The 21,207-nt window shown below is 42.9% G+C and overlaps 1 protein-coding gene across 1 annotated transcript in view; it reads right to left on the bottom strand.

The window, feature by feature from the left end:
• DGKK (diacylglycerol kinase kappa) overlaps window positions 1-21,207 on the bottom strand; it is a 179,206-nt gene that overhangs the window by 11,285 nt on the left and 146,714 nt on the right. Inside the window, exons 13-25 of the mRNA XM_042242317.2 lie at window positions 20,774-20,865; window positions 19,791-19,890; window positions 18,599-18,818; window positions 16,716-16,820; window positions 15,974-16,070; window positions 14,348-14,455; window positions 9,407-9,503; window positions 9,030-9,137; window positions 8,284-8,397; window positions 7,805-7,939; window positions 3,904-4,064; window positions 3,072-3,213; window positions 1,722-1,808 (exon numbers count right to left, since the gene is read on the bottom strand). Of these exons, the coding sequence (XP_042098251.1) occupies window positions 1,722-1,808; window positions 3,072-3,213; window positions 3,904-4,064; window positions 7,805-7,939; window positions 8,284-8,397; window positions 9,030-9,137; window positions 9,407-9,503; window positions 14,348-14,455; window positions 15,974-16,070; window positions 16,716-16,820; window positions 18,599-18,818; window positions 19,791-19,890; window positions 20,774-20,865 (1,566 nt within the window). The remainder of the gene's footprint in view (window positions 1-1,721; window positions 1,809-3,071; window positions 3,214-3,903; window positions 4,065-7,804; window positions 7,940-8,283; window positions 8,398-9,029; window positions 9,138-9,406; window positions 9,504-14,347; window positions 14,456-15,973; window positions 16,071-16,715; window positions 16,821-18,598; window positions 18,819-19,790; window positions 19,891-20,773; window positions 20,866-21,207) is intronic.

The following is a 21,207-nucleotide window of genomic DNA, read 5'->3' as shown; positions in this document are numbered from 1 at the left end:
AAGGGAGAAATAACAACATTCAAATGAAATAAACCTTATGTCCATGCCACCTTCATGATATGGCCTTTCTTAGCTTCCATTTGCACCCAGGTCTCACTTGGATGTTTGTGTGTGTGTGGGTCCTTACCAGGTTCTTTATTAAGTGTGGTATGTGCTTGGTTTTGGTTGTTGGCTGGTATAAATCAATTTTCATGAGTCCATGAGCCTCAAGAAAGCCTGAGTGTCAATGAGAGACCAGGCTCCCATATTTCCTGCTGCCCAAATTGGCAAGCTCATTGAGCTCTATCTATATATAGAAGGTACTCCTGGTGCTGTCTCTAAAGGCTGAAACTCTAGCCTGGGGCTCAGATGTTGGGACAGTCTGGCCTGATTGTCTTTGCCACTCTGCCACCTGTGCAGTGTGCCAATTAGATGTGCAAATGGAAGGGGGAAGTGGATGCACTTCTTTCAAAATCAACTCACAGGCCCCTCTTCAAATAAACCTTAATTAGATGAGAGGCAAGAACAGCATCTTCCTCAGGGCCTTAGCAGTGAAACTCAAAGTGGGGTGGTCATGTTCAGTTGACTCATTAGCGCACATTCACCAGGTGTGCCTATGGGCTTTGCAGTATGAGAAATAGCAACTCTTGTTGTAGCTCAAAAACTGAGCCTCAGTCCATTTTCCCTAACACTGAGAAAATCTACCATCTGTCAAGCTGCTAGGCAGAGCTAGGCACTTAATAAACAGTAGTTTGTTTAATCCTGACAACAACCTGGAGAGGTAGAGATTACAATCCCTATTTTGCAGGTTGGGAAACAGAGGTGAAGTTACCTCACATAGATACTGTTATGGATTCATTTGTGTTCCCTCCAGAAAGATATCTTGAAATCCTAACTTTCAGTACCTCAACTATTGGGAAATAGGGTCACTGAAGATGTAATTACTGAGATCATTGGCCTGGTCTGGACCCTGGTGTAGGGTTGGCCCTCATCCAGTATGACTGGTGTCCTTTAAGGAGACGGCCATGGGAAGACAGAGAGAGCACCATGTGAATATGGAGGACTGGAGCAATGCATCTATATTACAAGCCAAGGAATGGTCCAAACACTGCCAACAAATCACCAGGAGCTAGGAAGAGGCAAGGAAGGAGTTCCCTACAAGTTTCAGAGGGAACATAACCCTGCTGACACCTAGATTTCAGGCTGCTAGCCTACAGAACAGTGAAACAATGACTTTCTGTTGTCCACAGTCACCCAGGCTTCAGTGTTTGTTACAGCATCCTTAGGAAATTAATACAGTTAGTAACTGGCAGATTTGAACTCAGAGACTGCCAATTTTCCCCACTATTCCTTATTCTCTTCCCACATGGTGAAAGACGTATTGTGGAAACTCGGGAGACACAGAGCAGCTCAAAAGAGCTCACCCTTTTCTACTGAAGCTGTATTGGGTATAATGAGAACACCCTACTTCTGTTTGGTCTCGTATGGACCTAAGAGACATTTGCCAAAGAAGAGGGGGAGATTTTTCTTCAAGGATATGATAGTTCCTATGGACTCGCATAATTTATGAAGTGACAAGATCAATGATAATTCTAGGTGAGGATGACACAGCAGGAACTGCCAGATAAACACGTGGGCAAAATGCTCCTACATGTCTTCCAGTGCCCTAGAACCAAGTGCAGACTGTGACCAACTTTAGATGGGATACATTGCCCTCCCTTGTTCCAAACCCATCCACTCACCAAGTTTTCATCCAGGAAAGCTTTGGTGTCATCGTAGAGCCCTTTAAGACTAAATGTAACATCTACTGCATCATTTCTGGTTAAAGTCTGAGAGGAGAAGAAAAGAAAGGAAGGGAAAGGACAAAGACAAAGTTGCTGGTTAGTAAGCATGCAACTGGCTTTTCTATGGGAAGGTAGGGGCAGGCTAGTAGGATGTGGCTGTAAGTAAAAAAGTAATATTCACAATATAGAACAACTAATAGTTCAGCATGGGCAGCAACCAGTCAAAACTGATGCCAGCTATCAACTATAAGTGCAGCTGTACTGGTGTGTCCTATGTAGCAACATAGGACAACTTTGCATTTATCATCACTGATTGAGTACTTTGGGTATAGGGAAACAAAAAGTATGCAAACCAGACATAAGTTTGAGGCCACTTCTTGCCACTAGCTGCTGCTGCTGCTAAGTTGCTTCCATCATGTCCGACTCTGTGTGACCCCATAGACAGCAGCCCACCAGGCTCCAACGTCCCTGGGATTCTCCAGGCAAGAACACTGGAGTGGGTTGCCATTTCCTCCTCCAATGCATAAAAGTAAAAGTGAAAGTGAAGTCGCTCAGTCGTGTCCGACTCTTAGCGACCCCATGGACTGCAGCCCACCAGGCTCCTCCGCCCATGGGATTTTCCAGGCAAGAGTACTGGAGTGGGGTGCCATTGCCTTCTCCATGCTGCTAGCTAAAGCCACCTTTTCTAGGGAATGTGGAATTAGGCTTAACCATCTCTCTTCTTGAAACTCCAGGCCCATTCCAATGAAGATCTGGCCCCCCATAAATAGGTAGCCTATATTTTAGGAGACCCTGATCATGCATGTGGCCCTTTTGTATGGTTTTTCTTAGCATAAAGTTACTTTTTACAAACATCACTTAAAAATCTTCTGCCAGTGGCTCAAGTCACGAGATGGCACATTTAACATCGAGCATCCTAATCTGGACCTTTCCCTCAAGAGGAAAACCAAAGCAACCTGGAGTTCAGGTTTTAATGACAAGTATCACCTTAACAGGTTATACAGGGATCCACCTGGGATGAGGAAGGGCCAAAGCCAAGTTCCTCTCCATTCACAGGCTATTTCTTCTTGAGACCAGTGTAGCAGATAGCTCTCAGGCTGATGAAGTCTGCTATGGGATTCTCCCAGTAGCCACTCTGAACCTGTAACAAGTCAAGGAATATCTGCCTCCCTTTCTACTCCATCCATCAGTTTCCTGCCATGTCATTTGCTCGGGTTTTCTATCTAGCCTCTGGTTCCTCTTCCTTCCCTTCTATCCCCTTTCCTATTTGGTTTACTCCTTTCCTTCATCTGCCCCTTCCTTCCTTACCTCAATGGGAGTGCAGGAAGCTGCAGCTGTCTCATTGCCACTCTCTTGTTTGTAAAATACTTCATTTAGGGTGTTAGCACTGGCATTCACAGAATCCATGAGGACAGACACATGCTGGTGGACCTTGCTCAGGTCAGTAAGTCTGTAATAAAGCAAGGAGAGATAAACAAGTCTAGAGTTCTGAAGGACTTCTGGTCTGAGGTACTTGTGAGGGTTAGGATTAAAAGTAAAAATGAAAGCTCTGAGTACCTGAATTGTATTCTTTACTCCCTCCTGTTATTTCTACTCGTTTCTAGGTAGCCACTTATGCCAGAAAATATTTCTACTCTTCTGTAGGTATTCACTTTTGTCCATCCTTTTTTGGGGGACCTTAGTTCCCCAACCAGGGGTTGAACCCCGGGTCCTGGCAGTGAAAGCACCAAGTCCTAACCACTGGACTGCCAGGGAATTCCCACTTTGTCCATCCTTATCTTACCTGAATTAGATACTAGGTACTTTGGAAGAGTGGGAGGCTAGAATAGAGGAAGGAGCTGATTCCAGAAATTCTAAGGCCTTCCTGATATTTAAGGCCAAGGATAAACATTTTAAATCCTGTTGGGTCTGGGGGAGCAGGAAGAGATCAAAATTCGTCTTTGGACTTAAGGGGAGAAGTCCAAGTTGACTACAAAGACTATTTCCTGTCTGGATTGTTAGGGTCTCTTTCAATCCTCAGAGCTCTGGGCAAGACTCCTTTCTGAGGTCATGCTCTCCAGTAGCCTACAGACACAAGTTGGCTTCTTCTCCCCATCCCTTCTTGGGATTTCCAGGCCTGCATCTGGGCCAGATCACTTACCTGCTGATGAGATTTTCTGCAAGCCGAGTTAAGTGCTGCATCTGGGCATACTCCTCATCAGAGAGGCTATCTTGAGATTCCTGGGAATCCAGCTGGGGTTGAGAGGCAGCTTGGATTTCAGAATGCTTGCACTCCCACATTTTCATTGAGTTCTCAAAGTCCTGGAAATGAAGACAGTGACAGATCCTAATGACTGCTGTTAGCTAAGAGAGCACATGACAGGTCTGTCTGTGAGTCTGATATGTGTGGGTCAAGGGGAATGAGGGCCCCATGTATTCCCCCATACACCCATCTCCACACTTTATACATCTGTCCAACATTTTATTCAATGTCTTTAATACTAAGCACTTTTAGTTTTGTTGTTGTTTTTACTCTTACAATGCCAAGTCTTGGGACAAGATGCTTGAATCAGACAGATGTCTGTCTTCCAGAAGCTTCTATAGGAAGGCATCATGATCAGTAAGACAGTGGAGCCCATTTCATGCTCCCTTCTTTGCCAAATCTAGGCAATATGTGCTGATGGATTTTAGAGCCAGATTTAATTTTAGATCTAATTTAATTTTGAATTGTGCTTCTGTCATTCACTAGTCATGTGACTTTTAGAAAAGTATTTAACCTCTCTGGTCCTTATTTTCCTCACCTGTAAAATGGGAATAAGTGTATCTACCTCATAGAAAGAGGAGAGTGAAAAAGTTGGCTTAAAGCTCAACATTCAGAAAACGAAGATCATGGCATCCGGTCCCATCACTTCATGGCAAATAGATGGGGAAACAGTGGAAACAGTGTCAGAATTTATTTTGGGGGGCTCCAAAATCACTGCAGAGGGTGACTGCAGCCATGAAATTAAAAGATGCTTACTCCTTGGAAGAAAAGTTATGACTAACCTAGATAGCATGTAGAAAAGCAGAGACATTACTTTGTCAACAAAGGTCCATCTAGTCAAGGCTATGATTTTTCCAGTGGTCATGTATGGATGTGAGAGTTGGACCATAAAGAAAGCTGAGCGCCAAAGAACTGTTGCTTTTGAACTGTGGTGTTGACGGAGAAGACTCTTGAGAGTCCCTTGAACTGCAAGGAGATCCAACCAGTCCATCCTACAGGAGATCAGTTCTGGGTGTTCACTGGAGGGACTGATGTTGAAACTCCAATACTTTGGCCACCTGATGCAAAGAGCTGGCTCATTTGAAAAGACCCTGATGCTGGGAAAGATTGAGGGCAGGAGATCAAGGGGAAGACAGAGGATGAGATGGTTGGATGGCATCACCAACTCAATGGACATGAGTTTGGGTAGACTCTGGGAGTTGGTGATGGACAGGGAGGCCTGGCATGCTGTGGTTCATGGGGTCGCAAAGAGTCGGACATGACTGAGCGACTGAACTGAACTGAACTGAACTTCATAGACGGTTGAGAGGATATATTTGAGAGAATATATGTAAAGTGCCCAACACAAAGCAGGTAGTTTATAAACTAGACATCCCATCCCTTCACTAGTGCTGTGTCTATGGACTGTGCATAAGCCACAGTGTAAGAAAGCCTGTAATCACTGAACACTGATCAATAATGGTTCCTTTCTAGCTTTAGGTGGTTTAGCTGAGGTGATATTTGTGAATGCAGTATTTTAAGATGCCGTGAAAGTGAAAGTCACTCTGTTGTGTCCAAATCTTTGTGACCCATGGACTATACAGTCCATGGAATTCTCCAGGCCAGAATGCTGGAGTGAGTAGCTGTTCCCTTCTTCAGGGAATCTTCCCAACCCAGGGATTGAACCCAGGTCTCCCTCATTGCAGGCAGATTCTTACCAATTGAGCTATCAGGGAAGCCCTTTAAGATGCCTTACCAATTCAGTTCAGTCTCTCAGTCATGGCCGACTCTTTGCAACCCCATGAATTGTAGCACGCCAGGCCTCCCTGTCCATCACCAACTCCCGGAGTTTACTCAAACTCACATCCATCGAGTTGGTGATGCCATCCAGCCATCTCATCCTCTGTCGTCCCCTTCTCCTCCTGCCCCCAATCCCTCCCAGCATCAGAGTCTTTTCCAATGAGTCAACTCTTTGCATGAGGTGGCCAGAGTACTGGAGTTTCAGCTTTAGCATCACTCCTTCCAAAGAACACCCAGGACTGATCTCCTTTAGAATGGACTGGTTGGATCTCCTTGCAGTCCAAGGGACTCTCAAGAGTCTTCTCCAACACCACAGTTCAAAAGCATCAATTCTTTGGCGCTCAGCTTTCTTCACAGTCCAACTCTCACATCCATACTTGACTACTGGAAAAACCATAGCCTTGACTAGACGGACCTTTGTTGGAAAATTAATGTCTCTGCTTTTCAATATGCTGTCTAGGTTAGTCATAACTTTTCTTCCAAGGAGTACATGTCTTTAATTTCATGGCTGCAATCACCATCTGCAGTGATTTTGGAGCCCCCCAAAATAAAGTGTGACACTGTTTGCACTGTTTCCCCATCTATTTCCCATGAAGTGATGGGACCAGATGCCATGATCTTCGTTTTCTGAATGTTGAGCTTTAAGCCAACTTTTTCACTCTCCTCTTTCACTATCATCAAGAGGCTTTTTAGTTCCTCTTCACTTTCTGCCATAAGGGTGGTGTCATCTGCATATCTGAGGTTATTGATATTTCTCCTGGCAATCTTGATTCCAGCTTGTGCTTCATCCAGCTCAGCATTACTCATGATGTACTTTGCATATAAGTTAAATAAGCAGGGTGACAATATACAGCCTTGATGTACCTCTTTTCCTATTTGGAACCAGTCTGTTGTTCCATGTCCAGTTCTAACTGTTGCTTCCTGACCTGCATACAGGTTTCTCAAGAGGCAGGTCAGGTGGTCTGGTATTCCCATCTCTTTCAGAATTTTCCACAGTTTATTGTGATCCACACAGTCAAAGGCTTTGGCATAGTCAATAAAGCAGAAACAGATGTTTTTCTGGAACTCTCTTGCTTTTCCATGATCCAGCGGGTGTTGCCAATTTGATCTCTGGTTCCTCTGCCTTTTCTAAAACCAGCTTGAACATCAGGAAGTTCACAGTTCATGTATTGCTGAAGGCTGGTATGGAGAGTTTTGAGCATTACTTTACCAGCATGTGAGATGAGTGCAATTGTGCGGTAGTTTGAGCATTCTTTGGCAATGCCTTTCTTTGGGATTGGAATGAAAACTGACCTTTTCCAGTCCTGCGGCCACTGCTGAGTTTTCCAAATTTGCTGGCCTATTGAGTGCAGCACTTTCACAGCATCATCTTTCAGAATTTGAAATAGCTCAACTGGAATTCCATCACCTCCACTAGCTTTGTTTGTAGCGATGCTTTCCAAGGCCCACTTGACTTCACATTCCAGGATGTCTGGCTCTAGGTGAGTGATCACACCATTGTGATTATCTTGGTCATGAAGATCTTTTTTGTACAGTTCTTCTGTGTATTCTTGCCACCTCTTCTTAATATCTTCTGTTTCTGTTAGGACCATACCATTTGGAACCTAAATATCCTATTCAATGAAGAATCTCTTGTTGAGCGAGCAGATTTCTCCATAACCACTGAAGTCTTTAGCTCTCTGTGCATTGTAAGAATGAGGACAACTTTGTTGAAAACCACAGGAGGCAGCTCCTTGTGTCGCTCTCTTGGACAGTGCTTTGCAAGTGTCTCTATGTATGAGAGTATCTCAGAGAGCTTGTCTGCAAATGCAAGTTCCCAGGAAATACCCTTCCCCATTCTGATGCAGTGGGAACTTGTGGGGCATAGTAATGAGTATCTCTAACAGGCACCCAAGGTGACTCTGAGATGTCATGCAGACCTCCCTTTGAGAAATTCTGCCTGACTGGAAGCATTCAGTACTCAAGTGATAGCTGTAGATGAGACAGTGGAGGAGCCCAAGATGAGCCTTTCCCTTCTTACCCGATCTCTGGTCAACATCTGAGCAGTGTTCTTGTATCTAATCTTGATAAGGCCTGGCCTCTGAACCCAGGCCTCCCCATCCACCTGCACTGGGACACCTTCTTCACCATTGATAGTTATCATCACCTCACGGCACTGCCAGAGAAGAGGAGGGAGAATGGGGAAGAAAAATCAGGCAATGACTATAGACTAATCTGATAATCTCACAGTCACAGCCTAAATGTGTATCTGAACAGGATCAGCAAAAACGTGAATCAGAGTATCCCAGGGAGGAAACATATGTTTGCTCTAGACTTTTTGCTCCTTTGGTCCCTACCACCTCTATTTCTAATCTCAGCCAGCATCTTGCTGCCTACCAGATACCCTACTCCCTCCACCCTGCCATTCTTATACCTGGTTAATTCCTGGGAGCACCCCACATCCTGTGTTGTAGCCACAGAGCTCAGACCCTTTCTGGTGCCCACCCAGCGTGTGCCTACCTGGGCGATGCGATGATGATGCAGGTTGATGATACGAGACATTGCCATCTGTACAGAACCAAAGATTGCCACTACTTCTAGCTTCCCATCATCTATCGCAGGAGCTTCATATTCCTGAAGAAAAAGAACTGTGTCACATATCTCTCTTTTGAAGAACCACACTTTGTCACATGCAGGTATGCTTTGAAAGCTCATGGTAAAATTTTTTCCAGCTCATGAAGAGTGGAGAAACTACTACATTATGAAAAGGGGAAGGATGAGGTCAGGAAGCCAACTTGGGAGAAAGGCACTGAGCTCTAAACTCAGCTCCTTATGAGATCACAACTCTTAGCTGGTTCCCTCCCTGTCCAATATAGCATCATAAATCCCCAAAGCCACTGGTCTCATGGCCTTCTTGGGTGAGCTCAGAGGAAAGGATTCATGACCAGTTTCTCAGGAGATTTTATTGACAGACCTCCTTAGTGAAAAGTTCATGATGCAGTCAGCCTTTCAAGGATCTGTCAGGCTTGAGAAATGGAAAATTCAAAGTCCATGCAACACGGAAGAATTGATCTGATCCTCAGGTTTTCAGTTGATTCTTGTGCTCTAGGGTGGTAATTGCCTTAAAAATACTCATCATACAGCTGCTAATAATGGTCCCCAGCCTGCCTCCTTTTCCCCCACACTCCAGTCAGTTCAGCTCTCCTTCTGATAGACTTTAGAGGAGTCAAGATTTTCTCCCTCCCCATTCCCTGTTCCATACTCACTGTGGTTGCCGTGCTGCTTCCCCAAAAGTTGATGCCTCCGGCATAGCTGGTAATGTTGAGCACTACAATGCCTTGCAGATTTGGCAAGGAGATGGCCTCTCCATCACACTGAAAGAAAAGAATAGCCCTTATTGGCTGGCTCTTCAGATACCAGTGTGAAGGGATATTTACAGACATGGGGGAAGGGCTCTGTCTTCTCGCCATGCTATCATTTTCTTATCCATAAAATGGAAACCTATCCTCATGCTTTCCTCCCATGAGTGAGGATCAGAGTTAAAGCTTGAGAAGAACTAAGGATATAGAGGGAAGTTGATTCTCAAGGTCATGATATGTCCTTTCTTCACGCCCAGGAAGGATCATCCTCTTTTTCCACTGACCTCCAGGTGCACTCGTTCTTCCAGTTTCCTGTAAGAGCGCTGAAAGAGTTCCTTGCTTCCCAGAAGGCCATACCACATCTTGTTCTTAAAGCGGCTACTACAGGGAGATAAAGGTAGAGAAAGATAGTCAGAGGGTGAATAATATAAAGGTAAACGGATGAAGAAAAGTAAGACAAGATGCTATCTTATTCCTCCAGTGCCTTGTTATAGGGAGGAGTCATGGTAATGTGACACAAGCGGGAATGCTAGGATAGTGTAACTGGAATCCTTATTCACACACCAGCTGTAATGGGTTCCTGGGTGTCCTTGAGACCTCAGCATCCCATTGATTTGTCACTTGCTGTTGATATTGGTTCAGTTTTGCAAGAGATAGGCTATATTTAAAAATAAAGCTCATAAAAAGCTATGAGCATAACTGGCTTGTACGTGTTAAGTCACTTCAGTTGTTTCTGACTCTTTGCAATCCTTTGAACAGTAGCCCACCAGCTTCCTCTGTCCACGAGGTTCTCCAGGCAAAAATACTTGAGTGGGTTACCATGCCCTCCTCCAAGGGATCTTCCTGAACCTGGGATCGAGCCTGCTTCTCTTATGTCTCCTGCATTGGTTTCTCTACCACTTGCATCACCTAGGAAGCCCAGCTGGCTGGTACATACCAGCAAGTGCCACTCTGGGAGATCAAGATTTTAGCCTCTTGGAATCAATTTCATTTGAAATATGTGACAGACTGCAGTTTCTTTGAAGCATAACTTTTCTGGCAAAGTGGAGGGATTTTGTAAGACCTGTATCTCAAAGACTTCAGTTCAGTTCAGTTGCTGAGTCATGTCTGACTCTTTGAGAACCCATGGACTGCAACACGCCAGGCTTCCCTGCTGCTGCTGCTGCTAAGTCGCTTCAGTCATGTCCGACTCTGTGTGACGCCATAGACGGCAGCCCACCAGGCTTCGCCATCCCTAGGATTCTCCAGGCAAGAATGCTGGAGTGGGTTGCCATTTCCTTCTCCAATGCATGAAAGTGAAAAATGAAAGTGAAGTCGCTCAGTCGTGTCTGACTCTTCGTGACCCCATGGACTGCAGCCCACCAGGCTCCTCTGTCCATGGGATTTTCCAGGCTTCCCTATCCATCACCAAATTCTGGGGCTTACTCAAACTCATGTCCATCGAGTCAGTGATGCTATATTCAACCATCTCATCCCCTTCTCCTGCCTTCAATCTTTCCCAGGATCAGGGTCTCTTCAAATGAGTCAGTTCTTTGCATCAGGTGGCCAAAGTATCAGAGTTTCAGCTTTCAGCATCATTCCTTCCAATGAATATTCAAGATTGATTTCCTTTAGGATGGACTGGCTGGATCTCCTTGCAGTTCAAGGGACTCTCAAGAGTCTTCTCCAATACCACAGTTCAAAAGCATCAATTCTCTGGCACTCAGCTTTCTTCACAGCCCAACTCTCACATTCATACATGACTACTGGAAAAACCACACCTTTGACTAGATGGACCTTTGTCGGCAAAGTAATGTCTCTGCTTTTTAGTATGCTGTCTAGGTTTGTCATAGATTTTCTTCCAAGGGGCAAGCATCTTTTAATTTCATGGCTGCGGTCACCATCTGCAGTGATTTTGGAGCCCAAGAAAATAAAGTCTGACACTGTTTTCATTGTTTCCCCATCTATTTGCCATGAAGTGATGGGACCAGATGCCATGATCTTCGTTTTCTGAATGTTGAGTTTTAAGCCAGCTTTTTCACTCTCTTCTTTCACTTTCATCAAAAGGCTCTTTAGTTCTTCTTCACTTTCTCCCATAAGGATGGTGTCATCTGCATATCCGAGGTTATTGATATTCTCCTGGCAATCTTGATTCCAGCTTACGCTTCATCCAGCCTAGCATTTCACATGATATACTCTGCATATAAGTTAAATAAGCAGGGTGACATATACAGCCTTGATGTACTCCTTTCCTGATTTGGAACCACCCTGTTGTTCCATGTCCAATTCTATCTGTTTCTTCTTGACCTGCATACAGATTTCTCAAGAGGCAGGTCAGGTGGTCTGGGATTCCCATCTCTTTCAGAATTTTCCACAGTTTGTTGTGATCCACACAGTCAAAGGCTAAACACTTAATTCAGTGCTATAAAACAGAGCTAAGACAGCTAAGTCTGTCTTACTAGACAGACTGTAGAGGAGGGCCCAGTGGAGAGAATATGGGACAGGCAAGGATATCAGGAGACTTGTGGTGGAGGTGGGAAGAACAAGGTCCTTCTTACTGTAGAGTCTCTGATAAAAGCAGGCAGGATACTCACAATCCCTAGAAAGGCTGGATAGAATCTACTCTGAACTTTCAAAGTAGAGTCACAGAAATGAGCCACCACAAGGCATGGGTTTTGAAATGTAACAAGGCTAGCACAAAATTATTTGCACTCTGCTTTAAACCATAAGTTCTCTGGACACTTTAGTTTCCTCATCTATTAAAAATCAGAGCTTAGTTATATGGAAATGCAAAATACCTAGAACAAATAAGACCATTCTTAAAAAAGAACAGAGTTGGAGGAATTTCATCTCCCAATTTCCAAACTTACTATAAAGCTACAGTTATCAAGACAGTGTGGTGCTTGCATAGGATAGATACATAGATCAGTGGAAAATACATGAGAGTCTAGGAAAAAATCCTTTATATTTAGGGTCAAGCGGTCAAGCAATTTTTGACAAAGGTGCCAACACAATTTGTTGGGGGAAATACAATTCAAAGGATAGTTTTAAAAAATGGTGTTGTGGTAATTGGATATCCATGTGCAAAAAGATGAACTAGGTTCTTACCTAACACCATACATAAAAATTAACTTGAAGCAGGTCACAGACTTAAAGGTAAGAGAAAAAACAATAATTTTGGAAGAAAACAGAGCAAATTTTTAAGACCTTAGGTTAGGCAAAGATTTCTTAGATACAGCATCAAAATCATGGTCTGTAAAAAAAAATAGATCAATCAATAGGAACTTATCAAAATTCAAAAGTTTTGTATATCATAAGATACCATTACATGAAAAGACAAGCAATAACAACAAAAAAGACAAGCAACTGGGAAACAATATTTTCAAAATGCTTATCTGATAAAGTACTTGTTTCTCAGTCCAGATCTGCTGTGAGGAAGACGTTCTGGTGGCAGGTGGCAGGAGTGATGATGGTGGATGGAGGAGGTGCTTATTTTTCTTCATAATTTCAATCTACCATAAGAACTCTGAGGCTTTAGATAATGTAAATCAAAACCACAATGAGGTACCATTACATACCAGTCAGAATGGCTGCAATCCAAAAGTCTGCAAGCAATAAATGCTGGAGACGGTGTGGAGAAAAGGGAGCCCTCTTACACTGTTGGTGGGAATGCAAACTAGTACAGCCACTATGGAGAACAGTGTGGAGATTCCTTAAAAATTGCAAATAGAACTGCCATATGACCCAGCAATCCCACTTCTGGGCATACACACTGAGGAAACCAGAACTGAAAGAGACACATGTACCCCAATGTTCATTGCAGCACTGTTTATAATAGCCAGGACATGGAAACAACCTAGATGTCCATCAGCAGATGAATGGATAAGAAAGCTGTGGTACATATACACAATGGAGTATTACTCAGCCATTAAAAAGAATACATTTGAATCAATTCTAATGAGATGGATGAAACTGGAGCCGATTATACAGAGTGAAGTAAGCCAGAAAGAAAAACACCAATACAGTATACTAACACATATGTATGGAATTTAGAAAGATAGTAACGATAACCCTGTATGTGAGACAGCAAAAGAGACACAGATGTGTAGAATGGACTTTTGGACTCTGAGGGAGAGGGAGAGGGTGGGCTGATTTGGGAGAATGGCACTGAAACACGTATACTATCATGTAAGAAACGAATCGCCAGTCTATGTTCAATACAGGATACAGGATGCTTGGGGCTGGTGCACGGGGATGATCCAGAGAGATGATATGGAGTGGGAGGTGGGAGGGGGGTTCAGGATTGGGAACTCATGTACACGCATGGCGAATTCATGTCAATGTATGGCAAAACCAATACAGTATTGTAAAGTAAAATAAAGTAAAAATAAAAATTAGAAAAAAAAAAAGAACTCTGAGGCTGCCTTAGGGTATATCTGCAGTACAAAAGTACTGGAAGGTGCCAAGCAGGCCAGCCCTGGATGGGGTAAAATCAGTAGGTCCAGGGGAACCAGGTTAGGAACCCTAAGAACCAGTAGAGTGATCTTTGATACTTTGCAGCCTTGCCAAGCAAAAGCAGACCTGAAACTACTACTAGGACCTTGTCAAATTCTCAGAGACAGAACAAAGATAGAGAAATGGCTAAATCAAATCAATGTAATCTGTTTTTACTAACAGTAACACAGGTAGCTGTATTTACACAGCAGTCCACAGGTCAAGACTATGAAGATGGCTCCAAGTTCAGAATACCAGTGCAGTCATCACAGATTTGGTCAACATTTGGGGCAAGCTATCCTATTAGGCTAAGCTTTGAACTAATGTTTTACTTTCAAATGACGGACTCTTTACTTCTCAAAAGAGTTCTGTTGTTTGTGATATGGGAGATGTAGGAGTACATGTCAGAGAAGGCGATGGCACCCCACTCCAGTACTCTTGCCGGGAGAATCCCATGGATGGAGGAGCCTGGTAGGCTGCAGTCCATGGGGTCGCTAAGAGTTGAACACGACTGAGCGACTTCACTTTCACTTTTTTACTTTCATGCATTGGAGAAGGAAATGGCAACCCACTCCAGTGTTCTTGCCTGGAGAATCCCAGGGACGGGGGAGCCTGGTGGGCTGCCGTCTGTGGGGTCACACAGAGTCAGACACGACTGAAGCAACTTAGCAGCAGCAGCAGCAGCAGCAGGAGTACATGTGTGTATTGTGATTGTGTGTTTGCATGTGGGCAGGGAAGTTTCTTTTCCTTACTTGTATTGTCCTGGGTGTTCATCTCTTCTGGTGTTGAATTCCAGAGAAATTTTAGCATCTAGTCCAATTCCAAAATAGTTGTTCATGACACGCTTTTCTTTGAAGCGTCTGAAATTAGCCAAAGGGAAGAAAAGAGTAGACATTGGTATAGGAAAGAAGTGGTATTATCACTGGGCTGCAGACTTTATCTGAATGTTCAAAACCAATGAGAGAAGGCCTGTTCTACATTGGGTACAAGGCTTAATATTCTTGAGAGGCACATGTAGATATCCTATTTTGTTAACAAGTAGCTTATTAGCTGTAAGAGAGGATACCCAGCCAGCTGGGAGGATTCAGTGGGATTGAGACTCATAATGAAGAAGTCATCTTTGGAGACTGTCAGATATGAGTGGCCAATATTTTCTCCACATAAACTAGAAGGAAATAAGAGTCATTGACTTATTCCCAAAAAGAAACTTTAAGTATCTCATATTAAAATGTATGATGAGAGGAAACTCTGTATTACTGTTTTTAGAGATTTTTGAACTCCTTTTAGCACTTTCACATCCAAGGGCAAAGTGACCACACATTTGAGGGGAGAAACCTTATAAAAGAAGGTAGATATATGTAGAATAAAAACAAACAAACAAACAAACAAAACAAGCAGTTTATTTGATTCTTTTGCATCCATCCATTAAAACCAGTGGTGTGCTGGAGACAGTTCATATTAGCTTATGTAAGCTGATTATGCCTATAATTCCCAACTCTGCAATCAATGACATTGTATCAGTAGCTTGAAATAGGCCATAATGGGAAGGTTTATAACAGGAATAAATCAGGGCTTCCCACCTGCCACCCACCCTTGGGAGCTGGTTGTTAAATATTTTTTAGCACACCATTGATCAAAGTGATAAATGATAAGTTCACTGAGGTCTCAGATATGAACTTAAGCCAGTGGCAAAGTGGAGGGAAGTGGGAGTTGAAAATGGGGGGAAGCTGTAGAAAACATATAATTGCTAACTGTCTTTCAAGAAACTAAAAATAGGTAGTTTAGCTACTTAATCACAGATTTTTTATAATTCACTACTAAATTGACCCTACATCTTTCATGTAAGATTTGCCTCCCTTGAATATAGTCCAGATATTGGGGTTTCTTTGACTGATATCACCAATCTTCTTAATGGAACTCAAAATGAGTGAGTGTGTTGGAACTTGGCTACTGGGAATATTCTAAAGAGGTAGGGTTACTGAGACAAATGTCTTTACGTTTGTTTCCTAGTCCCCTAAATGCCCACTTATTTCTTAGCAACTTCAGTTGTTTACTATCAAAGGCAACAGTGAAAAACAGGTCCTTTGAAATGAAATGAAGTTGTGATAATAATAACTATAATACATATAAACCTAACTATGGATGCGAAAGACTGACCAATGTAAGTACTTTGGATAAATAAACTCAATAAATACACAACCTATGTGACAAGTTCTACAATTATCTCCATATTATACGTGAGGAAACTGAGGTTTGGTTGAACTATTTGTGTAAGGTCACACAATTAGTCAGCATTTGACTCTAGGTATCCTTATTCTATTCTCTTTACCAGAGAAAGGAAGAAGCCATAGAAAGGTAATAGGTCTATAAATACTTACATAGTTTCAGGTGTAAAATGTAAGTGCTCCAAATTGAGGTTTTCTAGGTCTTCACTTTTGAGAGAAGATATAGAAGACAGAGTACCAAGACGAGAACCTAGACACAAAAGATATCACCTTGGTGTCAGATACAAAAAAGAAAGCCCTTCCCCTACTATTATTTCACCCTACTTTCTCTGTTGGAACAGAGTCAAGCTCAATGACTTTCTTTTAGATAATATTCAGGGTTCTCATTCCAAAGAGGGATCATCTTGGATGGACAGGGACTTCCACTGAGAGAATAATAAGGCTGGGCAGACTGCTTGCTGGCAGTGAAACAGCTTCAAATCTTGGGTTTCATCAGGCCTTTTCAAAGAACCTAATGGGGTCATTACTTCTGGATATAGGCATGGGGCCTTATAGTGTGGGGTTTCTGGAGAAAAGGGAGGGATCTCTATGGCAGAATTAGTGAAAGTGAACATTGCTCAGTCGTGTCTGACTCTTTGCGACCCCATGGACTGTAGTCCATGGAATTCTCCAGGCCAGAATACTGGGGTGGGTAGCCTTTTCCTTCTCCAGGGGATCTTCCCAACCCAGGGATCAAACCCAGGTCTCCTGCATTGCAGGCGGATTCTTTACCAGCTGAACCATATGGCAGAATAGGATTAGGGCAAAAGGAAGATGCATGAAAATACTAAAGATATATTCTTTGGGAACTAGAAGACAGAGATGAAGCATAGAATAAAAGGAGAAAGATCCTTACGGTGTCTTGGGCTCATCTGGTTAATATCTTCTGAGTCATCTTCTAGGAAGAAAGTTGAACTGAAGTTCTTAACTGATATTGTCTGTCGGCTTTGCTCATCAAGAACTACAGAGAAAAAATGGAAGGAAGGAGGGAAGGAGGGATGGAAGGAAGAAAGGGAAGGAAGGAGGAGGGGACAGAGGGAGGAAAGGAGAAAAGGAGGATTGGTCACATTTCTTGAGCATCTCTTTTGTTAACACCAGTGTATGGGGAGACAACGGAGACTCCCATTTGATCATTATTACCTCTGCTCCATAATGCTGTTTATGGTTTCAGTTTTTCTATAGTATTGGCATGTTTCTTTATGTCCATGCTTGAGTTTTCTCTGTTTTACTTGTTACTCTTTTCCTATCACCCAGTAAATGTGATTGTGAGCAGAAGCTGGGGGCCAGGGGTAGGTGGAGCAGGATAGGAAACCCTCTGCTCTTCTACCTCCATTTTCATCCTATTTGTAATTCATTTACTCATGTGCCCTTTGTTCTAAACTTAACCCTCTAGGACACATGCCTTTCTTTCACTCAAATGTCTCACCAATACCCAGAATATTTGAGAAGTCGCCTTCCTTTCACCAACCTATATATTAATATCATATAGCTCATGTGCTTGGCTTATGCCAAAGCCTGTAGGTTCAATCCCTATCCTACCCAGGGGTGCCTTTCTCTGTCCCATGGGCACAAGCTATACTTCTAAACCTGACTTATGTATTAATGGAGCAGGTTGAGTACTAGTTGTGACAGGGTTATGGCTACATCAGATTGATCTGATCCCTGTTCCTTGGAAACTGCATGCATACATGCTAAGTCACTTCAGTCGTGTCTGACTCTGTGACCCTATGAACTGTAGCCTGGCAGGTTCCTCTGTCCATGGGATTCTCCAGGCAAGAATACTGGAGTGGGTTGCCATGCCCTCCTCCAAGGGATCTTCCTGACTCAGGGGTCGAACCCACATCTCTTGTGTCTCCTTCATTGGCAGGCGGGTTATTTACCACTAGCGCTACCTGGGAAGCCCCCTTGGAAACTACCTACAGAAATAGAGGCAAATTGGCTGTTTAATTATTTCACACTGCAGAAGGGATATTTCCTTTTTTTTCTTAGAAACTTGGCTGAGGTTGTATCTACATGCACCAAGGCAGGAGAAGGTACCATAGGTAAAAGCCAAAGGCCAGCCAAAGGGACTTCCTTGCTACATGAACTACTGCTCAATTCCAATAGCTCAGGCAGAACACACTTGGTGTTAACATAATTTTCTGATCTGTTTTTCAAAGAAGCATTGTGGAGAAGAAATGGAAACCAGAATGTTAAATTAAGAAGTTGGAGTTGAAAGAGCTTTCGTACTCAGTTGGAAGCTTGTAGGTTGTCATGAATTATGGGAAATGGCAATCAATGCCGGAGCTGCCAGGACCACTCTCGGGGCCCTTGTGCCTGATGAATACTGTGTAAGACATGCAGAGATGAACACTATTTTCTTTCTAGAATTGTCATAGGCTCAGTGGTTGGAAGGGGATAGGAGCAGGTGGAAAAAAATTCCATGGCTGGAGGTGGAAGCTGACAGAGCTTTGAGCCAAGCCTCTAAGCAGCTGTAATTGTTTAGGATGAGTGCTAATTCCAAAAATAAATAAGTAGCAAGAGTTTAGTCCCTGTGAGGTAGGAGGTGCCAAAGGGGCAGCTTATCAGGAGTGAGGCTTTTCAAAATCAGTCTCTGATTTTGATGCTTTACGAATGCAGAATCTAGTCAAGTTTGGGTAGTGGTGTCAAATAGAAGACCCAGAGTGAGGTAGATCAGTAACGATCCACAGGAACCTTCCCTTTCCCCTCCTTCAGTCAGCACAACCCTGGGACCTTTACCTTGTTCAACTTGGAATATGATGAGTTTCAATGACTTTTGGAGATTCTGGGCCTTTGTAGCCAGTTCCAACTTGCACTTGGCTATGTGGTCTATTTGAGGGATGGAGGGCTTTCCATCGGCCTTGGCACTTTCTTTATGTGCTTTGGCACTCTTCTCAACAGCTGCATCCTCAGCAAGGATATCAATCAGGACACTGAGCTTGTCGTACATTAAGTCGCTCTATATAGGGAATGAGACAGACAGGTCATTGTTATGAGAAATTCATGCTTGAAAGGACAGAATGAGTAGTTAGATAGCATGGAGAGAAGTGCAGAAGGGTAACAGTTGGCCAGGACACTGAGCATAGGAAGCTAAATGTGGGGAGAGGAAAGTTTAGGGAAAGAAATTTTGGGTAGATGTGATAAGATAGCCAAAGGGTATTAGGGGTTAAAGAGACATCATTTGTTTCTGAGCAGCTTCAGGCACCAATGTATGTTGCCTAGTCTTTCTCATGTCCAAATGGTCTGTAAAATGATATACAATATAGTAAGATTGAGGAAAGATAAACACACATTTCTGGATTGGTGTTTTCGTGGGCATGCTCCTATGGATACGGATGTGGCTCGGCATGGGTGCCTGGTGTCTGCTTTTGTCTGTGTGTATGTTTGGGGATGTACTGCATGATTATGGCCTGATTCCCAGCTCCATCACTTAATAGTTTGTGAACTGAGGCAAGTAACTTAATCTCGTTGTGCTTTTATATTCTTGAGAAGTTGTGAAGATTAAATAAGTGAATACATTATAAGTGCTTAGAACAGTTCCTGGCACAGAATAAGTGCTATAGAAGTATTAGCTATTATTGTTACTGTTATCATAGAGGTGGCCATGGGTGTATCTCTAGCATGTATTCGTATGTAGTTTCAAGAATGTTCTGGTATACAGCCATGTGCATACATGTTGGTATATGCTTGTGTCTGGGTGTGGACAGATGCTTAACATATGCTTAGGTACATGGTACATGGACTAGCATGTACAGTGCCACTCTTTATTTGGTAAAAGGTGGAAGTTCAATGAGGATTTTCACCATCAGGGAGGCTTACCAGCTGCTTCTCCTTGCCCTTTAACGATTTCCAGTGAGAGAGACATTTGCTTTTATTAAAAATTGGGGCCCTGGTGCCACAAAGAGTATAAGACAGAAGGATGGAAACTTACTTTCAAAATGACAGACTCTATTGCTGTATTGTTCTGCTTTATCCGGCTCCAGGCCTTTACAATATCAACCACAAAATCTTCCACTGCTGAGCACAGGAATCTGGAAAGATAAGATAGATGGCACAATGTGACATGGACATGAGGTCCAGAGCCCTTCTGTCTTATAATGTCATTAGTTTCCATCTTCCTCCTCTTCCTTCTCCCTCTCTCTTTTCTGATCTCTCCTTTCTCCCTCTCCTTGTTCCTCTCTCCCAACTCCCTCTCCTCTCTTTGTTTATTCTGATTCTTCATGTGCATTTGGGCAAATATGCCAGTACTTAAGAGAGTTTAACCAACATTTCTTAGCCCAAATTCCAAATTTTCAGAAAACAGAATTCAATTTGTATAACTTGGGTCTGGATTTCATCCTGGGTCAAATCAACTATGTTTCAAGGACCCAGCTAATTTAGTAAAAATATAGGGACTTTGGTATTATGGCCCATGTAGGGACTGTTTCTCAAAAAATAATGTGGTAGACTTGGAAGGACTCCACCAGAGTCCCAGGATAAATGAATGGCCCACATATTTAGAAGAGGAGAATGTGTTGCTCAGCTATGAGAAAGCAGCAGTAGTAGGCACCACAGAGAGTTTTCTAAGTATTAGATGGAAAATGTGTCCCTACTGGAGGGAGATATGCTATGCTCTTGAGTGGTATGGAATGTTGTGTTTCCCTTCTGTAACCCCTCTTCCAAATCTGTGGCTTGCAATTTTGTCATTTTGGAGCAGCAGGAGAACTCACCCCAATCTCATATTTTTTTAAAATTTATTTTTCATAAACTTCCCACTCAGGAGATTTGAGTTAGAAGAAATTTGATTTTGGAAGGTAAACATAGGCTTTCTTTGACCTCAACCCCCAAGCTATTAAAATGAGCACCATCTCTGACTGATGGAACAGCCTATGAGAAAAAACACCCCAAAAGGTTGAGAGGCAAAGGAAGACTGACCTGGTTGCGATAATCATCTCTGTTGGGTACTTGGCCTTCAGGATTTTGTTTAACTCAGTGGATGCAGATTCTAAGTGTTGGATGGCAGCAGCCTAGGGAGAAAATGGAATTTAGCCCTGGAATCTTAGCATTGTGACATAGTGTGCCACACATCCCCACCCCCTCATTATTTTCTACTGATGCTTTACCAGCAACACAACTGCTTCTTTGAAAATAATACACTCAAAAAGAATTCTCGTTGAAGATCTCCACAGATAATCTTAGATCTGTGATTACTCTAAAAATAAGAGATGTATATTATTTCCTCTCATTTAAATTGATACTCAAAAACTCATGTGAAGGGGGTACATGTTTCAAATGAAAAAAACCATCTCATATCACATAGCTAGTAAATAATACATCTGGGATTTGAACCTATATCTTTCCAACCAGAG

This window comes from Ovis aries, chromosome X, assembly GCF_016772045.2.
Source record: "Ovis aries strain OAR_USU_Benz2616 breed Rambouillet chromosome X, ARS-UI_Ramb_v3.0, whole genome shotgun sequence".
NCBI lineage: Eukaryota > Metazoa > Chordata > Mammalia > Artiodactyla > Bovidae > Ovis > Ovis aries.
The sequence above is the reverse complement of the archived record's forward strand: the minus strand, read 5'-3'. Positions and strand labels throughout refer to the sequence as shown.